Source organism: Myotis yumanensis, unplaced genomic scaffold, assembly GCF_028538775.1.
Source record: "Myotis yumanensis isolate MYYU_CA2020_CCGP unplaced genomic scaffold, mMyoYum1.0.hap1 SCAF_9, whole genome shotgun sequence".
In the NCBI taxonomy this organism is placed as follows: Eukaryota; Metazoa; Chordata; class Mammalia; order Chiroptera; family Vespertilionidae; genus Myotis; species Myotis yumanensis.
This window is the reverse complement of record NW_027223760.1, coordinates 72,665,196-72,687,428: the sequence shown is the minus strand read 5'-3', so window position 1 is coordinate 72,687,428 and position 22,233 is coordinate 72,665,196. Positions and strand designations below refer to the sequence as shown.

The following is a 22,233-nucleotide window of genomic DNA, read 5'->3' as shown; positions in this document are numbered from 1 at the left end:
CTATAGTGTGGATGTAATTATTATTCACATTCTGCAGGTGAAGAGACTAAGGCTTAGAGAACTTAAATAACTTGTCCTTATCGGCCAAGCAAAGTGCCTTAACAACAAGACAAAGTACATAAGGTTCAAGTGCAAACTTTGCCTCAAAATGAGAGGAAAATGAGTGATGTTTGTGGTTTCCAGTTATAGCTTCAAATAATTCAAAAGAGGTTACAGATTTGTTGGAAATTAAATGAACTTTCAAAAGGTTTTGAACTTTCAAAAGAACTTTCTTTTTCTTTTTAATAAAAAATTATTTCCAGGAAAAATACATTCTTGAAAAAGAGAGCAAAGGGTATTATTGTTTCCATATTAGAAATCAGCAAAAACAGAAACATAGAGGGAATTGAAAACATGTCCTTGTTTTAAAATAGTCTACATTTATAGCACTGTGGTTTGCCTATTTTAAGTAAATCATATTACATATTAGAAATTACGTTACCTCTACAATGTTGAACAACTAGAATCACTGAAGTTTATCCAGAAATGTTAGAACATAGAAAAATGATTAACATTGGATACCTGCATCATTCATCTGCTGTAGCAAACTGTTCACCCTTGTTATTTAACTGCATGATTTCTTCAATCACCTACCTGTTCATCTTCTTTCCCCTTCTTATTAAATCATTCACTTGAGTTTGTATTATGTGGATGTGTATCAAAGGTTATGTATCTAAGAAAAGCACCTGTGTGTACCATATGTAGCTATGTCTATGAATATGAATACAAGTGAATGCTTGGAGGTAAATACATCTATGTTGTGTGTTACCATTCTAGAAATGGGGTATATAGGTGAGGGAAGTATATCTGACTATTTGAACATGTTGGATATGCATCCTCTCAGGAGTGACAGAACTATGATGCTCACTAGATTGCATATCGAATGGTCCACAGCCGTACTCCCCCAGGGAAACTATTATGTAATCACTGTTCATCAAACCAGATAGGAGAATGGGAATAGAGTCAGTAGAAGGCATTTTTTTTTTTAGATCTAATATACTAGAAATATTTTTTCAGATAATTGAGAAAAAAATCCTTCACAGTAGCATACCTGTAAAATAAGCATGTCTTGGCGCAAATCATCGCCATGTTTAAAGATAATCCCAATTGTCTCGTTTGATAGAGCTGTGGGGTCGGCACATTTAAACTCAAGCCACAGGGGTTTCTTCTTAGAGGCCATCACTTTACACTTTTCAACCTGGAAAGAAACAGCCAGATGTTTTTATACATAATGAATACACATTGTAGAGACACACATCCTCTTGTGAAGTATCAATATAAATAACCAGGACAAACTCCTAGTTGGAAAATGATTTTCAATGATTTGGGTAAAAAATGCAGAAAGTGTCCTCAGCAAGTCTGAAAATGCTAGTGAGAGTAATTTACAACACTTAAATCAGTGGTTCCCAAAGTGTGTTCCAAGGAACCCTAAGGGTCTGTGAAGATGCCGAAGAGCCGTGGCAGATCCCATCCTCTGCACACCCCATTCCCACAGGATTCTGGTACAGAGCAACTTTGTTTATATATTTGGGCTCCCTCTAAGATTTAAGTCGAAAAAAAAGAATTCTACTGCTACCACAATGTTTAAAAACTATTATTGCAGCCCTAACTGATTTGGCTCAGTGGATAGAGCGTCGGCCTGCGGACTCAAGGGTCCCAGGTTCGATTCCGGTCAAGGGCATGTACCTTGGTTGCGGGCACATACCCAGTAGGGAGTGTGCAGGAGGCAGCTGATCGATGTTTCTCTCTCATTGATGTTTCTAACTCCCTATCCCTCTCCCTTCCTCTTTGTAAAAAATCAATAAAATATATAAAAAAATAAAATATAAAAACTATTATTGCAGAATCAGATGCAATAGGTCAAATATAATAAGATAAAATTTAACTGCAGTAAACAGAAATCTAGGACTCAGGTACAACAACTCCTCCCTCTGAAAACAACTCCACACATCTAAATAATCTCAAGGAACTTTGCGGGAAATGTGGCTTAGCAGACAGTCACTTCAAAATAAAAAATATCTTAGGAGTTCTGGCCAAAAGTGGTTTCACCATGCATCAAAAATGGGATGTGGTTTTTTTTAAAGCAAACACAATCCAAAACGCTATTAATATGTTATTATACCTAACAATCTCTACTGAATAAGAACAGAGGAAAGTGTGTCTTTTTACTACAGGGCCAGTTTACCGATAATTGGATATAAAGTGAACATGAAGGGAGAAGCATCCCCTTCTTTCCAGGGGAAATATCTTTCAAAAATAAAGGTGGAATAAAGAGTTTTACAGACAAACAAAATATGAAAGAATTTCTTGCCAAAAGACTTGCACTATAAAAAAATATTAAAGGCTGAAGGAAAATGATGCCAGATGGAAACATGGACCTATACAAAGTAATGAAGAGCACCAATAATGGAAAATGTGGGGTAAATATTATAAAATGTTCAATTTATTAAATCTGTTAAATCTATTTTTAACTGTTTAAAGTGAAATAATAACAATGTATTGGGTTTATAATATATGCAGAAATTAAAAGCATAACAACGGGAGGAGTTTAATGGAAATATATTATTGTAAGGTTCTTCTTAAGCATATATGAAGTGGTTTATTATTTGAATTAATCAAGAGCGTGTGATTTTGATGTAAGGACAGATATTTAGATCAATGGAATAGGATAGAGAATGTAGATATAGATCCATATGGCCAGATGATATTTGACGAAAGTACTACCAACATTTTTTTTTTTTTAAGGTTCAAAGAGTGTTTTTGAGCCAAGGGCTGAGGACCTGGCCCAAAAGCAAAATCTCAGAGGACGGAGAAAATGCTCTAGGAATAGCAATGTTGCAGTCCTGTTTATCCATCCAGAATTAAAGGAGAAAACGTGAAATCCATTGGTGGTGGGTGAAGGAGGCAGGAGAAAGCAAGGCAGGGAAATCTCTAGGACTGGATAAAAAGGGAAATGGAGAGAGACATACTTTGGATAAAAAGGGAAATGGAGAGGGACATACTTTGACATTAGCGAGTACAGGATAGTTAACACTGAACAATTACAATGCACAGAGATGGTATGTGGGGAACAAGATAACAACACACTTCCTGGTAGTTGTGCTATGTCCAGTGAGTATGTTTCTGAGGGGTCTGGCAAAGAAAATTGCTCTGACATTTTAAAGGTCTGTTAGCCTAAATGCACAAGAACAATGGACAGGTCTTGCTTAAGGTAAAGATTAGCTTTTCACTAAGGAAGTTATAACTCCCTGCCATGACCTGCCCGGGTAGGAATTAATGATCTGTGTGGTTACTTTCAGTCATTGAGCTTGCCCCGTTTGCCGCACAGCCCCCTTTTTGTTCACATACCATTGAAGAGAGATTTACTCGCCCCTGGTCAGGCCCTAAGTGGCAGAGACCTGATTGGAAACTCAGATTTGTCTGGTTTAGTGCGGCTTTCTACCGGTTACTTTATTGAATCTTGTGGGCCCTGGCATCAGGCCTATCCAACCTGCACCATTTCTGTTTGCAGAGGTTTGCGACCACTCCCCACCCTCAGGCCACCTTGGGGACAGCCCCTGACAAAACCACTGCTTCCTGAACCGTGGTCAGCCTTATCATTGGTCAGTGCTCGCAGACCTGACCTTGGCCCCTCAGAACAGCAGATGCCCAAGAGACCACAGTAGGCTTCGTCTGCCAATATATTTACATAGGAAAAGAACAATCTTTTCAACAGATGGTGCTGGAAAAGTTGATGCTTCAGATTTAAAAAATGAAACCTGATCTTTATCTCACCCCATACACAAAAATCAATTCAAAATACATCAAAGACTTAAAAGTAAGCATTAAAACTATATAATTTTTAGAAAAAAATTTATTACATTGACTTAGGCAATATTTCTCAACTTTGGCACTGTCGACATTTTGGGCTGGATCATTTTTTGTTGGGGTGTGTGTGTGGGGAGGGGGGTGGGGGGTACTGTCCCATGCCTTGTAGGATATTTAGCAGCATTCCTGGCCTCACTAGATGTTAGCAGCATTTTCTCAGTTGTAACAATCAAGGGGCATTATGAAATGTCCCTTGGTATGTGTGTGTATGTGGGGTGGGGTCACCCCAGGTTGAACATTACTGGATTAAGCAAATATTTCTTAGGATGCAAAATGTATGAGCCATAAAAGAAAAAAGTGATAAATTAGACAATAAAAATCTTCTGGTCCTTGAAATACTCTACTAGGAAAATGAAAAGGCAAGCCACAGATTGGGAGAAAATACTTGTAAAATGTATACTTGATAAATAACTTGTGTCTAGAATATATAAATAACTCATAAATAAAAATGAGAAGGCAACCCACATTAAAAATGAACAAAAGATGTAAATGGAAGATAAAAAACTGGCACATGAGAAGATGTTCAATATCATTAGGGAAATGCAAATAAAAACAACAATGAGATACCACTTCTCTTTTAAGACGGATAATAACAAGTGTTGGCTAGAATGTGGAACAGTTGGAACTCACATATACTGCTGGAGGGAATATAAAATGAATGGTATTGTCACTTAGAAAAAACAGTTTGGCAATATAAAATTACACACACGTACCAACTCTTTGACCCAACTATCCCACTCTTAAATATTTACTAAAAAAAATGAATGGAAAACAAATTGTGGCATACCTATATACAAAGAAATACTACTCAGTAGTAAAAAGAACATACTATGGATACACACAGCGACATGGGTAGATCTTAAAAAGCATTAAGCTAAGTAAAAGAATCCAGATACAAAAACTACATACAGGATGATTCCACTTCATTTAATTCTAGAAAAGGCAAGAGTATATAATAGAAAGCAGATTTTTTTTTTTTTTTGTCTGGGATAGGATATGGGAGAAGGAAAGGCCTGACTAAAAAAGGGATATGAAAGAACTTTTTCTATGGAAATGTTCTGTAACTTATTGTGGTGATGAACTGTACACTTAAATGGACACATTTTATTACATGTAGGTGATTCCTCATGAAAGTTGATTCATAAGAAAATGGGTGGGAGATTGCTTGGTGTTGAGGCTTTCAGTATCCAGTGTTTAGGGATGGGCTTGACACACATTTTCAAGACATGAAGACCATGTGGCGACATTGAGGCGATACCTACCACCAGGGCTCCTGCTTTCAGTCCAGGATCATACGGAACTCGAAAGCTCTTGGGGAGATTCGAATTCTGTAGGTTTTCAAGCTTTTGCTTAAGTTGTGAAATAACTGTAATTGTCAAAAGCACACAAGAGTTATATGAGCTCAAGAAATTACCAATATTACCTGTAACATTTCCTGAAACCATCTGGTCCAGTGTGGAGGAGGAGAAAAGGTGTCTGTCTTTGAGGAACTAACCATTTCAGGTGGCAAGATAAGTCAGGTTTACTGGGAGCAATACATTCATTTACACCTACCACAACAGGGGGTAGAAACAGGGGAGTAGGAATGGGATATCAAGACAATCAGGTAGAGAGGATGTTTTAAGGATAATGCTAAGGAATTGATACTGTGGTTTTCTTTCTAACATGTGAAACCGTAAACTGCCATCTGATTTGGGGAACAGATGTTTGAAGAGCATATTAAATAGAATTTGGTTAGGGTTCTGCAAAATCTTTTCAAAAGAGAAAGTTAGGCTGTGTGGAGATTATTTAGCAGCCTCAAAATATTAAAAGCAAAATACATAAATTAAAAATTACTCCCTGTATAACAGGTAGGCTGGAGGCCAGTATGTATGTTCCCCTTTACTTACAATAAAAATACAAGTGAGTGAGGTCATTATTATCACTATTATTTTTAGGACAGATCATGATTGGTGTATTGGAAAAGAATCAAAGAGAAAAAGTGGAAATTCTAAGTAATCAGTTTAAAGTACTGGCTGAATATATTAGTGAGTGTCTGTTATGAGCCATACTGCTGTGTCTAAGTATACAAAGAAGAATAACAGATATTTTCTAGCTTCAAAGTTTATATAGTCTAGGAGACCAGAAAGATGTGTTGATGACTATAATTTAATGCAATATCAACAATGGGAATAGAGAGAAAGAGTGATTCATTTTCTTAGGGCAGGGACAGGATTTATTTTTTAAAATATATTTTTTATTGACTTCTGAGAGGAAAGAAGAGGGAGAGAGAGATAGAAATATCAATGATGAGAGAGAATTACTAGTATTGATTGGTTGCCTCCTGAACGTCCCCTACTGGGAATCGAACCATGACCTCCTGGTTCATAGGTCAACAATCAACCACTAGGCCACCCAACTTGGGCAAGGGACAGGATTTCTTAGTGATAAGAAAACAATATTGGAAATGTCTTTAGAGAAGAGGTGATATACAATTTTTATATGAAGTATTCTGACATATATATATAATATATGATATATACATGTATGTATATATATTTATGCCCAAAATTTTAAATAGCTTCTGAATAATTCATTACTTTAAAAGATTGAAAATTATATGCATATATGGGAAGATAGGGAGAAAAAAGGTGAATATTTGAAAATAACTAATCTTTGTGTGTGTGTGTGTGTGTGTGTGTGCACAATTGTTCTTGAAACACAGATGTTACATCTGCATAATGCTTTAAAATTTTTCAGAGTTTAATATCAATAATAAACTCATCATTAAAAATATATATAGTTTTAAAACTATGTTAACTTGTAAAGGGAGACCTTTAAATTTGCTTGCTCCATGAAGACAGAAGATTAAAAACATTTGTTCTTTGTTGCCTTTAGGAAGGTACAAATTGCCTTCCAGAAGGAAGAAGAAACACAGGGATGATGGCATTTGGAGATGAAGGCATTTGGAAAGTGAACCAAGAAAATATAGCTATTATACCTTGGGAGCTGACGTCATACTTTTCAGCAGAGAGCGATTTAATATCAATGGTAACTTTTTGTAACATCTCAATGACTTGGACCTGTTGTGTAAAGTCATGCAGCATGGCGGTGCCGCAGCCCCTCAGGTAGGCTTCCAGGATCACAGCGAATCTCTGCTGGTAGTGCCTCGACTGGGCTATCTCACTTCTCAAGAACCAAAACAAAAAGTGGCCGATTCTTTTGTTCTGAGAGTGAGAACAAGATGGTTAAAATTATTGTGACGAATGCTCTAGGTCTACCAGCCAATTCCCAATAACTTTTAAAATGTCATGCTACTATCAAAGAAGTACTTACTCTTAAGCCACGCTTCAGCAGAAATCTGGCAAGGGCACTGTCATGGTAAGGTTCAAATTTCACAGCCTGAAGGAGGAACACATAGGCATTTATTTGTAGGGCTGCATTCTATGTTGGTTAATCAGGGAAAAGGAGATAGAGAAACATTGGTGCTCTGCCTTGGTGGGTTTTATGGGTAGGGTGATGCGACTCTTACCAGTCACTTAAGTTCAATCCTTTCTTTTCAAGGACACTTTCGGCCAAAGTGAACCACTTGCTTAAGGACCAGGAGTAGAAGCCAGAATTCTTGACTCACAGTCATGTGCTTTTGATAACGTCAAGGGAAAGAGGGGAGGGCTTTTGCTCCCATTAAGGGCTTACTTGATTGATTGGCAGGATAGGAGGGAAGGATGGAAATGGCTATAACAAATCTGTAAAAGTGGAAGGTAAGTGAGGTGGTTGGAAAGAAAATAGACAGTGGAGATCTAGTACATATGAGGAGAAAAATATCTGTTACACGTGAAAAGCCTAAAGATCTTTATCGCTGCTCTTCGGCTCAAGATGAGTGTCTGGCATCTCACTGGCAAGTCTGAGCTGGCTCACAGGTTCTTACTGCAAATAAACAGCAGGCCCGGACCAATCCATACCATATGATCACCACTCCCTGACACACTGTGGTGTATACGAAGCTTTCTGTCTGAAAAATCTCTTACTTTATAAGCTTCCCCAGGTTTTGTAGTGTTTACAAGTTTTCACATCCCTTGAATATAGAGATACTGACTTTGATGTTAGCTCTGTGACTTAATAAAAAGAATCCAATAAAATGTGATAAATCCTAGTGGGTCATGATATCTGTTATATCATTCTCTGTACTTTTCTATAAATCTGCAATAGTCCATGATTTTAAAAGTAGCCAGACTAACAAATATTGTTTGATTATTGTATATGCACATATAAAGTTATAGAGTAGATATCATGCATAAACATGAAAAGGGGAGGCTTAAAATTAAATATCTCAAAGTATTTTCTTTATAAATAGACATGGTCTATCATTTTTTTCAGATGAAACAGAAGAAATTCCCATTCCAATTTATGTTTTCACATCATAAAGGGCCTGGGACTTTTTGGTATGATTTCCACTTCTTTCTCTGATTTTCCAGTTTGGAAGTGATCAATACTGACTTGCTAATATTTCCATTATCCCCATACTTTCAAAGATTCTTTCCATGAGTATGGTCAAATAGAACCCATTGTAGCTCCAGTTGAGAGTGTGGTAATTTCACCACCAGTACTCACTTCAGAAATGTCTTAATTTTCTAATGCTAATGTGAGTTTTTCCAACCTGAATGCCTCAAATAATTTTACAAATGACTACTCTTCACATTTACAACCACAAACTCAAAGCTAATATTACTTACTGACCTATCTCATGTAAACACTTCCAGGAAAACCATTCATTTTCCAATTCTTCAAAATTTACTTGTAGAAATGATAATGTAAAAGAATTCAAGGTGGCCTTGGGACTTAGGACACATTCATGCAAATTTGTTTTATGTTCTATTTGTTGTGGAGAGCTAGAAAGCTGAAGATACTTGGATTATTCTAAAATTTTCGTTAGTGACATGCTAGTACGTATCTGCCCTCAAGGCCAGAGAAAAATATTGGAAATATTTGATAGATGAAGGCAAAGGCCAAATATATTGTTTCAAGTATCTGCTTAATGGAAGGTGAATATCCAGAGTTAAAGTGCAGAGTATCCAAAATGCTCATCAGAAAACTCCAGGGCCTTCCTGTCCATACAGATAATAATTAGACAGTTTAGAGCAGTGATGGCGAACCTATGACACGCGTGTCAGAGGTGACATGCAAACTCATTATTTTGGTTGATTTTTCTTTGTTAAATAGCATTTAAATATATAAAATAAATATCAAAAATATAAGTCTTTGTTTTACTATGGTTTCAAATATCAAAAATTTCTATATGTGACATGGCACCAGAGTTAAGTTAGGGTTTTTCAAAATGCTGACATGCTGAGCTCAAAAGGTTCGCCATCACTGGTTTAGAGCCTAACACTTAACCTGGGAAATCTTAATGATCTCAGGTCACACATCACCTTTTCAAAACTGTCTCTGGCTTCTTCAATCTAAATTAAGTGTCCCCAGGACCCCTAACTGTTTTCTCATAGTATTCTGTAGTTCCCCCTGAAAGCAGTCACCACAATTTGTTATTAAATATCTGCTTGTATGTACACCATTTAATGTCAGTCTTCTCCATGCACCACAAGCTACACGAGGGCAGAGATGGGCTGTTTTTATCACTGCTCTACATCTAGCATCCAGGACAGTGGAAGCGCTATGTACGTGTTGTTGAATTAATGAATGGGCACTTCTGCACTCTGAAATAGAATTTCTATTCCAATTTCTTTACTTCCTTGCCCTTGTCAAGCAGCACGATCTAATTTGAGATTGGCTACAGTGAGCAGGAGAACTGCTCTCCTTTGTTTAACTTCCTAAGAAAACCTTAGGCAAATGATGTCGTCTCCCTTGACCCCAGGGAAAGGAATGAGAACAGGAGGGGAAACGCAGTGCCAGGCTTGTCTAAAGAGAGGGGCTTTCAGAGTCCCATCCAGGTATGAGGTATGATTCATGAATTGTGATCACATTCATGATCAGAGAGTATGACCTTTTCTCTGTAGGACATACAATTCTGACACTGGACTGATGCAGCATATTGGGAGGCAGCGAAAAGGGCAGGGCCTGGAGTCCTGGGTTTTAATTTCGGTCTTTGAAAGTATGTGACCTTGGGCACCTTAGTTAGCCTTGGTTTCCTTACAATTAAAATATTAACTTGACCTCCACCATAGTTATTGGGAGAGTTAAATGTGATAATACACAACAAGCAGGTATATCACTTGGAGCCTGACACAAGGGAGCAAGCATCCCATACATTGAATTTATCATTCATACAATAAATGAGAACAAAGTATTCCCATAGGGCCAGTTTTCTTAAGAAGTGGAAATATTACCATCTTCAAAATGCTCGTCCGAAAACCCATAAAGACAATAATAAGAAAAAAGGGAACAGTTTACTCCTTTCTGAGGTGGCTTCTTCAGATCTGCTTTGACAGATCATGATGCTCTGGACAAAGGGAACTGGATGACAACCGAATGGGGCGCCTGTGCAAATGCAAACCAATCCCTGGAGAAGAGGCTCCGTAAGTAACAGGGACATCCCCTACCTGGACCAGCTGTAGCAGGTAATTCAGAACATCATCGTCCTCCAGGCTCTCCAGTTTCTGGACTGCAATGGCCCTCACATTTTCATCCGAAAAGTTACAGTCCAGGAGTTGCATTGTCAGCCCAACATCCAAAGCACTTTGATCCCAGACCTCCCTCCTGGCTAACAGTTGGTATGTTTTGGCCACCATCTCTTGCTGTCCCCATTTCACCGAGCTAAACAGCTTAGGATACGCTTTGGGATGCTTCAGGCTTTCATATCTGAAATGCCAGAGCAACTCTTTGTCTTCTGCTGTGAGAGGGTTGAGTGGATCCGTGGCTATGATTGCCTCCAGTTGCTTCCGAAGCTGGTTGGGCATTTCCGCTCGAACCCGGTCCCCTTCAGGGTCAGGGGTGGGCCGATGCTTAGGCAAGGCTATCGGGTGGCAGTAATTGTCCAGAAGGATGCAGATGGACATTGAGCTGTCCTTGTCCGGGTTGGTGGCCGACGTGAGCTTGTCAGCATTGAAGCTCCCCTGGTCTTCTCCCTTGCCAGATATCTGCCACATGTGGAGCACGTACTCCCCGTGGCGCAGGAGGAAGCGGTGGTCGATGAGCAGCAGGTTCACATAATAGAGAAGCTGAGCTTTGCCTCTGGCCTCGGGACTGGGCGTCTCGGCAGAGGCCTTCCCGGACAGCGCCGGCGCTTTGCCGCAGTAGATCTGCAGGTTCAGCAGGGCCCCTTTGGGCAAGTCTTTGATTCTGATACTGAACTCAAGCCACACGTTCCAGAGCACCTCCTCCGTGAAGGGCTTGGGGCTGGTTCTCCTCTGGCAGAGCACCTGCTGCCCGTGCTGGATGTTCGCCTCCACGAACACCGTGAGGTCCGCGTTCCGGGGCAGCACCGGGATGTCAATGCCTCTGATTTTGACCCTGAACTTCCGGTCACAGTCCCACAAGGACACGGTGAACACGCTGTCGTGGTCCTTCCCGTGGATGGTGAGCTGCTCGTGGTAGCCGGTGACGCCGGTGCAGTCATCCACCAGCGGCCACTCCTCTTTGCGCACCTCGTCCTGCGCGGGGTCCGGGGGCGCGTCCAGCACCAGGTGAATCTCCTCCCCGTTCTTGAGGCAATGCCTCACCCACTGGAAGTTCTTGAGGGGCGTCTCCCCCACCAGGTACTCGTCGCGGCCACAGACGCGCAGCACGAAGTCCTGCTCGCTCTGGCTCTCGGGGATGTCCATCAGGGACTTCTTCTTGGCCATCTTGGTGAAGAAGCTCTGCAGGATGGCGGCCGGGGTGTCGTCGGCCGAGACCTTGATGGTCTGGCTGGTGGTGCTGCGGTGGATGACGATGAAGATGCAGTTGTGGGCGATCTTCTTCAGCAGATACTCGGGGAGGGGCTTGGAGGTCACCCAGGGGTGCATGGCGTAGAGCTGGGGGTCGCGGCCCGCCACCTCCGCCATGCGTGGCGTCACCAGGCGGCGGCGCGTGAACTCGAGCTCGTCATCGTGCACGTTGCTGACGTCGGTGACGTCATAGCCCATGAGGGCGGTGAGCTGCCGCTGGAAGGCCAGCGTCTCCTCCGAGGGGCCGCGCCGCTGCACCACGTGGATCTGGCCGGGGCTCCGGTGCAGCACCTTCCAGTAGCGCAGGCAGTCGAGGGTCTGCACCACCTGGTACTTGTCGTAGATCTCGTACCACTGGCCCTTCTTCTGGTAGAGCAGCAGGAAGTGGTCGGGGCTGAGCCGCTGGTAGAAGTCGGCCGCCGAGCTCGTCTCCAGCGCGCGGAGCCACACCTGCGCCTTCATCTGCTCCACGTTCCCGTGGCCGGCCACGTGCAGCAGCGCCGTCTCCGGGGTCTTGCTGGTGCGCTGGCTGGTGGGCAGCACGAACTCGATGGGGATGAGCTCCATGGAGGACAGGCCGGCCGCCGAGCCGCGCGGCTTCATCCTCCGGCGCCGGCGGCGGTTGTCCTCTCTCAGAACCACGGGCTGCTCATTGCTCTCCAGCTCCATGCCCTGCGCGACCTGGGAGCGGAGAAACACAGGGCTTTGTCACGGGGGCAGGCACTGGGCCGGTGGAGTTTTGCTGCGAGATGGCAGAAGAAGGGGTAGAAGAATGACACTGGCGTGCTCACGAGGATACAGGAGCTTTGGAGTCGGGACTCGTGCATCCTGATCCCGCCACTTAGGATCTGGTGACTTGAGCTGGTTAACCTCGGAGCCTGTTTCCCATCTGTCAAATGGAGTCGTTAAGACAGCCGAGGGTGGAGGTGAGAATTAAATAAGGAAAGAAATACATATACTTGCTCAGTGTGGATGATGGGTTTATGGGGGTTCAGTAATCATTCTCTCTACTATCATTATGTTTGAAAATTTAATTTGATAAAGGAGATATGTAAGGCGCTCATCCAGCATGGAGCCTGACATATTGTCATGACTCAAAGTGGTACTTGTTTGTAAGCACACTGAAAGGCATGGACGAGTAAAACAGTCCCGTGAAAGGATCAGCTCCTAGTCTGCAAGATGCACTGTGAAATGCTAACACGCCCCTCTTTGAAAACAGGCCTCCGACTTATTTCCTCTTTGTTCGGTCTCACACTTCTTGGGACCCAGACACCTTACCCAGCCTCACTGCATATTCTCTGTGTTCAAACTGTCTGGTTCAGGAATCTACTCCCTGGCCAACTTCCTGTCTTTCTTTTCGTTTTTTTTTTTTTTTCTTACTACTTAGGAAAGGTAATATCAGAATCAGTAGTTTCAACCAAGAACGTTTGCAGTCATTCAACATTTTGAATCATGAAATTCTGGTTGTCGTTGCTGTATTAGGGCAGTGTCTTGGGGGAGTCGCCCAAGGCAGCACTCCCTTAATAGGAAAATTCAGGTAGTTTTAATTTTGTTCCAATTCATTCCATCTTCCTCTGCGTTAGACAGTGGAGAAGCCATAGGATGGAAGGAAGGATTTCTGGGCTCCAGTAACTGCTATTTGGATCCCAATTCATTATTTAACTTCCTTTTTGCTCTAATATTTTCATCTCTATAACAAGAATTCAGAAGTTTCTTCTCATCAGTTTATCCACTTTTGCTGTAAATACAGGATGTCTCAAAAAGTGTATGTACACTGTAACAGCTGATAGCTCAATTTTGAAAGTGAAATGTATTTTAATAAGCACTGCCTTCATAATTATTCAAAGTGTGTGTATACATTTTTGAGGGACACTCTATATTTAATGAGTACCTCCCCTGCACAAAGCACTTAAGTATAAATTTGACATATTGCAGTAAGACACTTCAAATAATGATTGAAATGCTAAAATATTAAGTTGAAATATAAATCAGGAATTTTTATTTTAATATTTAGTATCACTGTTGCAAGATTATATTTTAAATAAGAAACAACTAGTGACAAAAATTAATGTTTCAGAAAATATCATTTACTCTCTTAAATGACTAATGTTAAGGAGACTCATAACTACTTATTTCTTCAAGAAATAGTGGAGCATTTGACAAACACCAAAAAGAAGAGTTTGATTAAAAGATAAGGAAGACAAATTTCATTAGACTTCTGTTCAAATCTTACCTTAAAGTTACTTTTAAAGCCAATATCCCCTCTCAAAATATTACGAAGTTCTACTTAGTAAATACATGAAACCAACTGTCCCAATTCACTGTCTCTTGCAGCTTAAAACAATCATTATTTGGTCTATAATGTTGCTACATTATAGAATAACAAACAAAGAAGAGAACTGTAAGATATATTAATACTGACACTTGAAATAAAATAGGTCTGAATTTAGGCAATGTACAAATACACAGCAATAACTTCGGTCTCAGTGATCCCGAACAGTCTTACAAGATACAAAACGCAGAAGAAAACAGGCAGACTAAATACTCACTGCTCTCCTTCATGGTCGAGGTTAGGAAGCGTTCGCCTTTTAGAGAAGACGTTAGAAACACTGATGAGTACAATAATGGCCAGGCATGCACTGGTAAGACTGAAGCCTGGCAGGGGCAGACTCCTGTGTCCTTCTTCCTCCCAAATGAAAACAAACAAACTAACAAAAAACTGATGCACCTGCAAAACTATTGCTGGAATCTCGTGGGTATCCACTCGTATAGGTTGCACTAGACAATGAAACAGAGACATTCAGGGGTAGTATCGACTCAAGAACCGACAGCAGTTCCAGATAAAAATATTCTAGCTGAGAAGGAAGTGTCACTATTCAGAGTCAGACCCAACAAAAGGCAAAAAATAGGAAGGGCAAAAAAATACCTGATAAAGCAGTGGAGGTGATGATGCTGAAGGATCATTTGTTTAGTTTTTGAAAACAATAAATTCGAACCTACCCAGGGTGCCTCTAAACTCTTCCGCTTTTCTGGGTCTCCCTCCGTATCCAGATGCAGAGGAAGTGTTGCAGTTACCAGGAAGGAAGTTTTAACCAAGTTGATTATACGTGTGATTGCTCATTTTAAAAGTGTCAGAAATGCATTTCCTGTTAATAGCACAGAGGGTGAAGCACGAGAGTGAGCAGTGTTTACCATATTTTATACTCTTTGAACTAATTTTTTAAGAATTGTGAGAGGCTGACACAAATTAAAATTACCTAGATCCAAACGAAAAATACACACTCATGAGACATAAACACATGAAATATTTTCTAGGTAGTTCTAAGTTGAACAGACTTAACAACCACAACATTAGAGAGAAACAGCCTGGTAGGAAGATTTTAAGAGCCAAATTAAATCCTTTAGTCCTGCAAAGCCCATTCAATTAATTTTCCCTCATGAGAATTCAAATGATCCCTTGTTCATACACTGTAACTGAGGGGTGGGAGAAGAGAAACTAGTGATCTCAGGGACTGAGTTATCAAGCTGAACATTTTCAAAAATGAGGTCTGGAGCTCACTTCCTTAGTTTGGTGAGATAGTTCTCTATTTTTTTCAGAGCATGTAGGCTCCAAAATATCACTGGTTGAAATGGAAAGTACAGTGTGTGTGGGGGTGGGGGGGAGGGGGGGTGGACACTTACTGTGGGTAATTATTGCAGACAAAACAGGAGGTTTTTGGTTTCATGGGAAAATTAGGGAGCTGAGCACTGCCACACAATCAGATAGATAGTCACTGGAACATGGCTCCTGATTGTCATGAGAGTAAAGAACCCATGGAAAAGCCATCCTAAATAAATTTTCCCAAGCACACTCAGATCCTGAACCAGTGTTCTCTTTTCTCCATCCAAGGGTTCCTATACCAGAGTTCATCCTCAAACCTGGGCTATCATGGACTCCAGTGGAGCCCCAAGGACAACAGGTAGGGATGGCATTGGCCTCACAGGTATATAATGAGAAGTTCTCTGAATCACTCTGACATCAAGATAAATGATTGATATGAGCTACCTCCTTTCACCTAGGCCCCTCCGGTTTCAGCTTTCCACAAATTATACTATAATAGTTGACATCAGCAGTCCAACTATTAAATTCAAAGGCTGTGTCCCCAATATTTAGAGGGAGCTTATTAGCACCCCAAAATATATTCCTATATAGAAATACTCCCTTAGGAGGCTGGCAGCTTGAGAAGCCTCAAAGCAGGCCCTTTTGTTTGGCTCTGAAGGAGAGACCAAAGAGTCACACTGCAGGAGCCTGCCAGGATGTGCTTCAGACAGAGTATGTGGGAGGGTTCACTGGGGTAGGTGGGCTGGATGGGAGTTTGTGGCGAGTAGGGCTGACCACAGAGGGACCATGAGCTTGGCCAGCTCTGTTCTCCAGACAAGTCAATAGATTCTGTTCCTCAACAGATTCTTTCCCCAGCTCAGTAACACCCAGGAGCCAAGTCCCAACCTGACACCACACACCCACACAGAGACACACACGTGTTATTTCAGAAATGCTAGACTCGGGCTCTTGGGTCTCCTTGCCTCTGTAGGAACTACTCAGCTGAGTTGAATTATGCAAAGTTGTCTGTTCTATGACTTGCAAATACTTCAGGCTTTATTGGTGATTAGAGAATAGAAGTACCCTGCTCTTCCCCAAATCCTAATATAGTCACGAAAATTTGACTACATGCAGTAAATGTTCCAAGGGAGAAACAATGGCCAGTGTCTCCTTCCTCTATGTGGCTACCTCCTCCATGGAGAGGAATACTTTACTGTTAGTGCCCCTTTTGTCTCCAAGTTTTTAGGCTAGAAGACCCCTAGAACTCATCATTATCCTGTTTTATCAACGTGTTTCTCTCTTTTCTTCTTTTTTTCTCTTCTGTGAATCTCCATGCATCTAGCACCATGTTTTTACATCAAGTAGTCATACACTACACTATATTTAGAAAAAACGCAATCAAATAGTCTGACCTTCTATATCACATGCAACTATCACAGGAACAAGAAGATAGAACAGATCTACACTAATAAAAGAGAAACATGCAAATTGGTGTCACTCCGCTACGCCCACCAGCCAATCAGATGAGTGTGCAAATTAACCCAACAAAGATGGCGGTTAATTTGCATACACAGGCTCAGAGTGAAGAAGACAACTAGGACAGGAGGGAAGCAAGTGGGGCAGCAGAGACGGGAGGGAAGCAAGCGGGGTGGTGGAGGTGGGAGCTTCACTCCGGCCACGGGAAGCCCTATTCTTGCAGGAATCTTCCTGCAACGGGCCTCTAATTAGAAAATAAGAACACAGTAAGATGTCAATGGTCAATAAACATTAAGAATGAATTGTTTGCTATGAGAAAGGATCTTTGTTATGGCCTTCAGAGAGATTGTGGTCTAGCTGGAGAGAGAAGACACACAGATGAAAAAAATAAGATGTCAATGTGATAGGCCAAGTGGTTTAAGTATATAATATTTGTTACATACTACAGTGGTTTACTGAAGTAGGTCACTTTGGGTGTAATAGAATTTTTGAAATTATGCTGGAGGAGACCCAGGATTTAAGGCAATAGGGAAAGTCTTTAAGCCAAAAATGTGAACAAACAAAACAGTTCAAGAAATAGTGAGTGGATCCATTTGCAGAAATGGAGGGTTTGTAAGAGACAGCCGTAGAAGATACGGGAAAGACATGGAAAGATAGGCATGTGCTTCCCAAACTTATTTCAAGTCTCAGCACATGTAAATAGTACCAACATTGGTATGGCACACTGGGTGCAAGGAACTGCCCGCCCCCCATTCATATATTAAAATTCTAACCCCCAGTATAGTGGTATAGTAAGTAGGGCCTTTGGGAAATAATTAGGTCATGAGGGTGGAGCCCTCATGAATGAGATTTATGTCTTCATAAAAGGGACCTCAGAGAACTCCCTGGCCCTCTTCCTGCCATGTGAGGTTACAGATATAGCCGTCTGCAGTCCAGAAGAGGGCCCTCACTAGAACCTGACCTTGCCTGTACCCTGATCTCAGACTTCCAGTCTTCAGAACTATGAGAAATAAATTCCTGTTGTTTATATGTCATTCAGTCTGTGGCACTTCGTTATAGCAGCCGAACTCACTATGACACTGAAGTAAAGTGAAGAGTCTCCTCAAAGCTCGAGATAATGTCTGCATCCCCAAGGGCCCTGAACCCCTTTGGGGCACACTGGTTGGGAAGCTGTGCTATTGGTTATTGCTCCTAGGGAGGGTAGCAATCTTATTAAGACATGTGTGTATCTCAGCTTGAAAAGCACTAGAATCCATCTTTTCATGTATTTTTTTAGTTCAGTCTCAGACAGCTTATACAATGTGAGCAAAAATACTAAAAGGCATTTTAATTTACTCCCACGATTTAGTTGACCTTCGTGCCTTGCTTTGTTGTCTGGACATGAATGCCAATCTGTAGGAAGCTTTATGGTCTGTATCTGGTCTGATGAAAGAGAAGCATCCTGGTACTGTAGACTATCTAGCAATCATCAGACCTGGGTTTACTTCTGCTCATTCTCTGGGCCTAATATATATGCTAATTCATCTCTTTCAGCTTCCTAATCTACCAAAGGGATAATAACTACCCTACTTATCTCACAGGAAGTTGTCATAAATCTTCAATTTTTAATGAAAAGTAAACTAATCTAACTATACTCTGTGCAAGTTGTGTTGGATATGCTGGAGGACATGCAATCCCGGGTGTCACATACCAACACAACATGGAGGAGAAGAGGCATGCGAGCCTGTATGTTTCTTTTTCAGAGAAAGGAAAGCTTTTGCAGAAGCCTTCGGGGTCCTCTCATATCTTTGCCCAGAAGTGGGACAATGCCCATCTGTCTCTCAGCCAGTTACTGGGAAGGGGAAAGAATTACATGAGTGGTTTGAGCTCATCGGGATCTTCCCTGTTGAGTTCCTGGATGGCAGAAAAGGATGGACACCAGACCAAAACTTTGTTGATACAGCAGAGTAAACACTTCACAACTTTCTGGAAATTTTTTTTCCTATAAATTGACTTATAAATATCCAAATTCCTTAGCATGACACAACAGACCCTTTATGATCTATTCCATATGGTCTATCCTTAACTCTTAGCCTCACCTTCCAAATTGCTTCCATGTTTGAATTAAACTGATTTCTGCTCTCACACTTGCTGTGCTCCCCACTCCTCTGTGTCACCACGTGCTGCTTCCCCTGCTCCATCTCTTCCCCTTACTCTTTTCTCTCCTCTTGCTCCCCCATTCCCTCCTCTCTCAGCCATTTGAGCAGCTCCTCTTCTCCTCACTTTGCATAACCTCCTCTGGGAGGGCTTTCTGGTTTAGGGAAGCACAGGGTTAGGGAAGCTTTCCTGCATTAGTCACTACCACCACCAAGAGCAAACTCTTCCATAGCACTAGCTGTGTGCCTTACAATGTTCTGAGCACTTCAATACACTAATTTACTTAATCCTTGCAACATCCCAAGGAGAGGGGCACTATTATTATGCCCATTTACAGATGATGAAAGTAAGGCACAAAGAAGTCAAGTGCTTGTCCCAGGTCCCACTGCTGGTAAGTGGCCATTGTCATAGCACTTCTCCCAGAGGAGACTAGCTGTTTAAGAGGCTTCCTCCTCCTCCAGCCTGTGAGCCCTTGGGGACAGTGACTGCTCTATTCATCACCGAATTCCCCAAGGCCTAACATGGTGTTTGCCACATACAAAGCAAGGGCCTCAATAAACATTTGTGAAAAGGATAGTTTGTATAGAATATCTCTTTTTTTTTTTTTTTTTTTGAAAATCAGTGGATCCCCTTGCATTTACAGGAAGCAGCAGGAATATTGGTGGAAACTCCTGAAGGCCCAGATCAACCCAAACCCAGGCATCCCTTCCTTCCCATCTAACCACCAAACCCAAAGCCCTGCCACCCGCCACCTCCTGAAACCTTAGAATAGGAAACTTGGAAGGGAAATGGTGTGCCCTGTGGAGCGTGGGAAGGAACGCAGTTTGATTAGCATTGTAAGAAACCATGTAAGGAACAAAGACTGTACCACAAGCTTGTGATCAAGAACTCTCCCATATAATCGATACTCAGACTCATCTCTGGGGCCCTGTTTTTAGAATGATGGGCAGACTATCAAGTATTTTTATCTAGCTATCTACTTACACAGCTACCTAATCACCTACCTGTCTCTATCTACCTCTTACACACATACCATGACCCTGACAAAACGGTTGCAATAGGGAGTTTCCAAGTCAAAGATGGAATTCACTCATGGGATTTTTCCTGTTCAAGGGCATTGCAGAAGGTCCTAGGAGAGAGGGAGCCTTAGACCTCTTGAATGGAGCCTGCTCTCACAGCCTTGGTCCTGAGGCCCTGGGGGGACATCAGAATAGAAGCTGCCTCTTAGGTCTTTTTATGGAACATTGTTCTTCCCAAAGCCCTGGGTTCTTGGCTTAGTGTCTGACAGGAATCACATCCCACTGGAAGGGAGCCAAGAGGATTCCCTGCCTCTGCAAGTTCAGAACAAGGGCGCAGGAGTGTTGACTGGAGGTAGGTATGGGCACGGGGTGCTGGCCCTGAGCCAAGCTCTTCCCTTGCGCCAGATGCAGTGACGCCACAGCCTGCAGGGCTTTCTTTTGTGGCTTGAGGGACCTTGCCAGAGGCACCCAGGCCTCCTGGAAGGCTGTCCCACAGGGCCAGGGGAAGTGTGTGTGGAGGGTGGGGTGTCTCAGTGGGCTCTGAGGGAGGGCTGGACCGGTGGCTTGGGCCTAGGGCTGTGCCCACTTTGCTCTGTACCTAGGAGGAATTTTCTTCTCCTCCGAAGCTGCAATACCCATTTCATGGGTCTTCTTTTAAAAAAAAATTATAGTTGACATACAATATTATATTAGTTTCCAGCTTCCAACATAGTGATTTGACATTCATACTCCTTACCATGTGATCACCACAATAAGTCTGGTAATCATTTGTCACCATACAAAGTTATCACCATAATATTGACTTTTCCCTATGTTGTACATTACATCTCCATGACTTTTCTTTCTTTTTATATGTAACTGGAGGTTTGTACCTCTTAAGCTCCTTCACCTGAGAATTTTCTGCAGAGAGGATGTGTCTCAGTAAGGGCAAGTGCCTCTGGAGTCTGCCCCACCCTTGCCAGGGCAAGAAGCATTCTGTGGCAGTTTCTAAGCAATTAGGAACAGGGTGGGGTGAGAGTAGAGATGGGGCTAGAGTACATCTATAGAGCTGGACTTCCTTTTTTAGTTTAACAGCTCTATTGAAGTATATATTACATACCATCCCCTTCAGTTTTTTGTTTCTTCATCCAAGGATATTTTTTCCATTTATTTTTTTTAGAGAGAGTGGAAGGGAAAGGGAGAGACAGAGAGAAACACCGATGTGAGAGAGACACATCAATTGGTTGCCTCCTGCATACCCCTGACCAGAGCTGAGAGCCTGCAACCGAGGTAGGTGTTCTTGACCGGAATTGAACCTGGGACCCTTCAATCTGCAGGCTGATGCTATGTCCATTGAGCCAAACTGGCTAGGGCCCCTTCAGTTTTAACCTTTCACAGAGTTCTTTGATGCACATACAGCAATCCTAATGTATTCCTCAGGGTATGCTGTGTTAATCACTAGAACAAAATTTCAGTGGTTTATATCTTTCTCATATCACAGTCCCAAGTTGGTTGGGTGGCGTGGCAAATGTTTTAAGCATTTATTCAGGATCCAACTCCTTCCAACTAGTGGTTCAGCTCTCCCCGTGGGCCTTGAGTCCTCCAAGGTTGGCTGGGAAATGCAGCCTATCAGTGTGTCCAGAGGGAAACGAAAATAGTTCCGCAAAGCCATAGTATTATGTTTGCCACAACATATTAGAGATGATAGGGCTTTGATGAGCATGATAAAATTTAAGTGCCATTATATATCTAATCTCATGCATTATGAATTATTTCTATCATGAGACACTTAGAATATGGCCTGTCAGCCTTAGGCAGTCATTGACATTGTGCTTATATCTTGCTTCTGTGGTGGTTAGTAGGTTTTACAAAACCAGAAACTGGCAGTCCTCCCTGTTGACTACTCCAAACTCCTCTACAATAATGCAGTTCTTTCTTCCACTTGCTGAGAAATTCTCTTCTAATCAAGCAAAGCAATAATCCAGAGAATACACATAAGAGAGCAGAGAGAAATAGTAGGAAGCTAAAGATAACACTGTGAAGGCCAACCAAAACATTTGTTTTTGGCTGGGTTCAGTGAACTTTATTGATTATGCATGTTAAGGTAGGGCTCCCTAAACCTCTCCCCTTCTTCAGGGGATCTGGGATGGAAACTGTGGAGATAGTTTCCAACTAGTGGATTCTCCCTCAGTGTGTTGGGGGATCAGTTTGGAGCAAGGACCCCCCAGCAGCTAAGGGCTTCTCTTCTTCTTGCTAAGGATGGGGGTCCAGTGGGCTC

The 22,233-nt window shown here is 41.9% G+C and overlaps 1 protein-coding gene across 4 annotated transcripts in view; it reads right to left on the bottom strand.

Moving 5' to 3' along the window:
- Positions 1-14,803, bottom strand: part of PIK3CG (phosphatidylinositol-4,5-bisphosphate 3-kinase catalytic subunit gamma) — a 37,294-nt gene extending 22,491 nt beyond the window's left edge. For 2 of the 4 annotated variants that reach the window (XM_070424646.1, XM_070424645.1), the window contains exons 1-6: positions 14,315-14,385; positions 10,440-12,446; positions 7,222-7,287; positions 6,887-7,112; positions 5,169-5,272; positions 1,091-1,237 (exon numbers count right to left, since the gene is read on the bottom strand). In XM_070424646.1, the coding sequence (XP_070280747.1) occupies positions 1,091-1,237; positions 5,169-5,272; positions 6,887-7,112; positions 7,222-7,287; positions 10,440-12,434 (2,538 nt within the window). In that variant the 5' untranslated portion in view covers positions 12,435-12,446; positions 14,315-14,385. Of the gene's footprint in view, positions 1-1,090; positions 1,238-5,168; positions 5,273-6,886; positions 7,113-7,221; positions 7,288-10,439; positions 12,447-14,314; positions 14,386-14,691 lie in introns of those variants that run through there. The other 2 variants (XM_070424644.1, XM_070424643.1) reach the window with 2 other exon arrangements.
- Between the last annotated feature and the right edge of the window lie 7,430 nt (positions 14,804-22,233).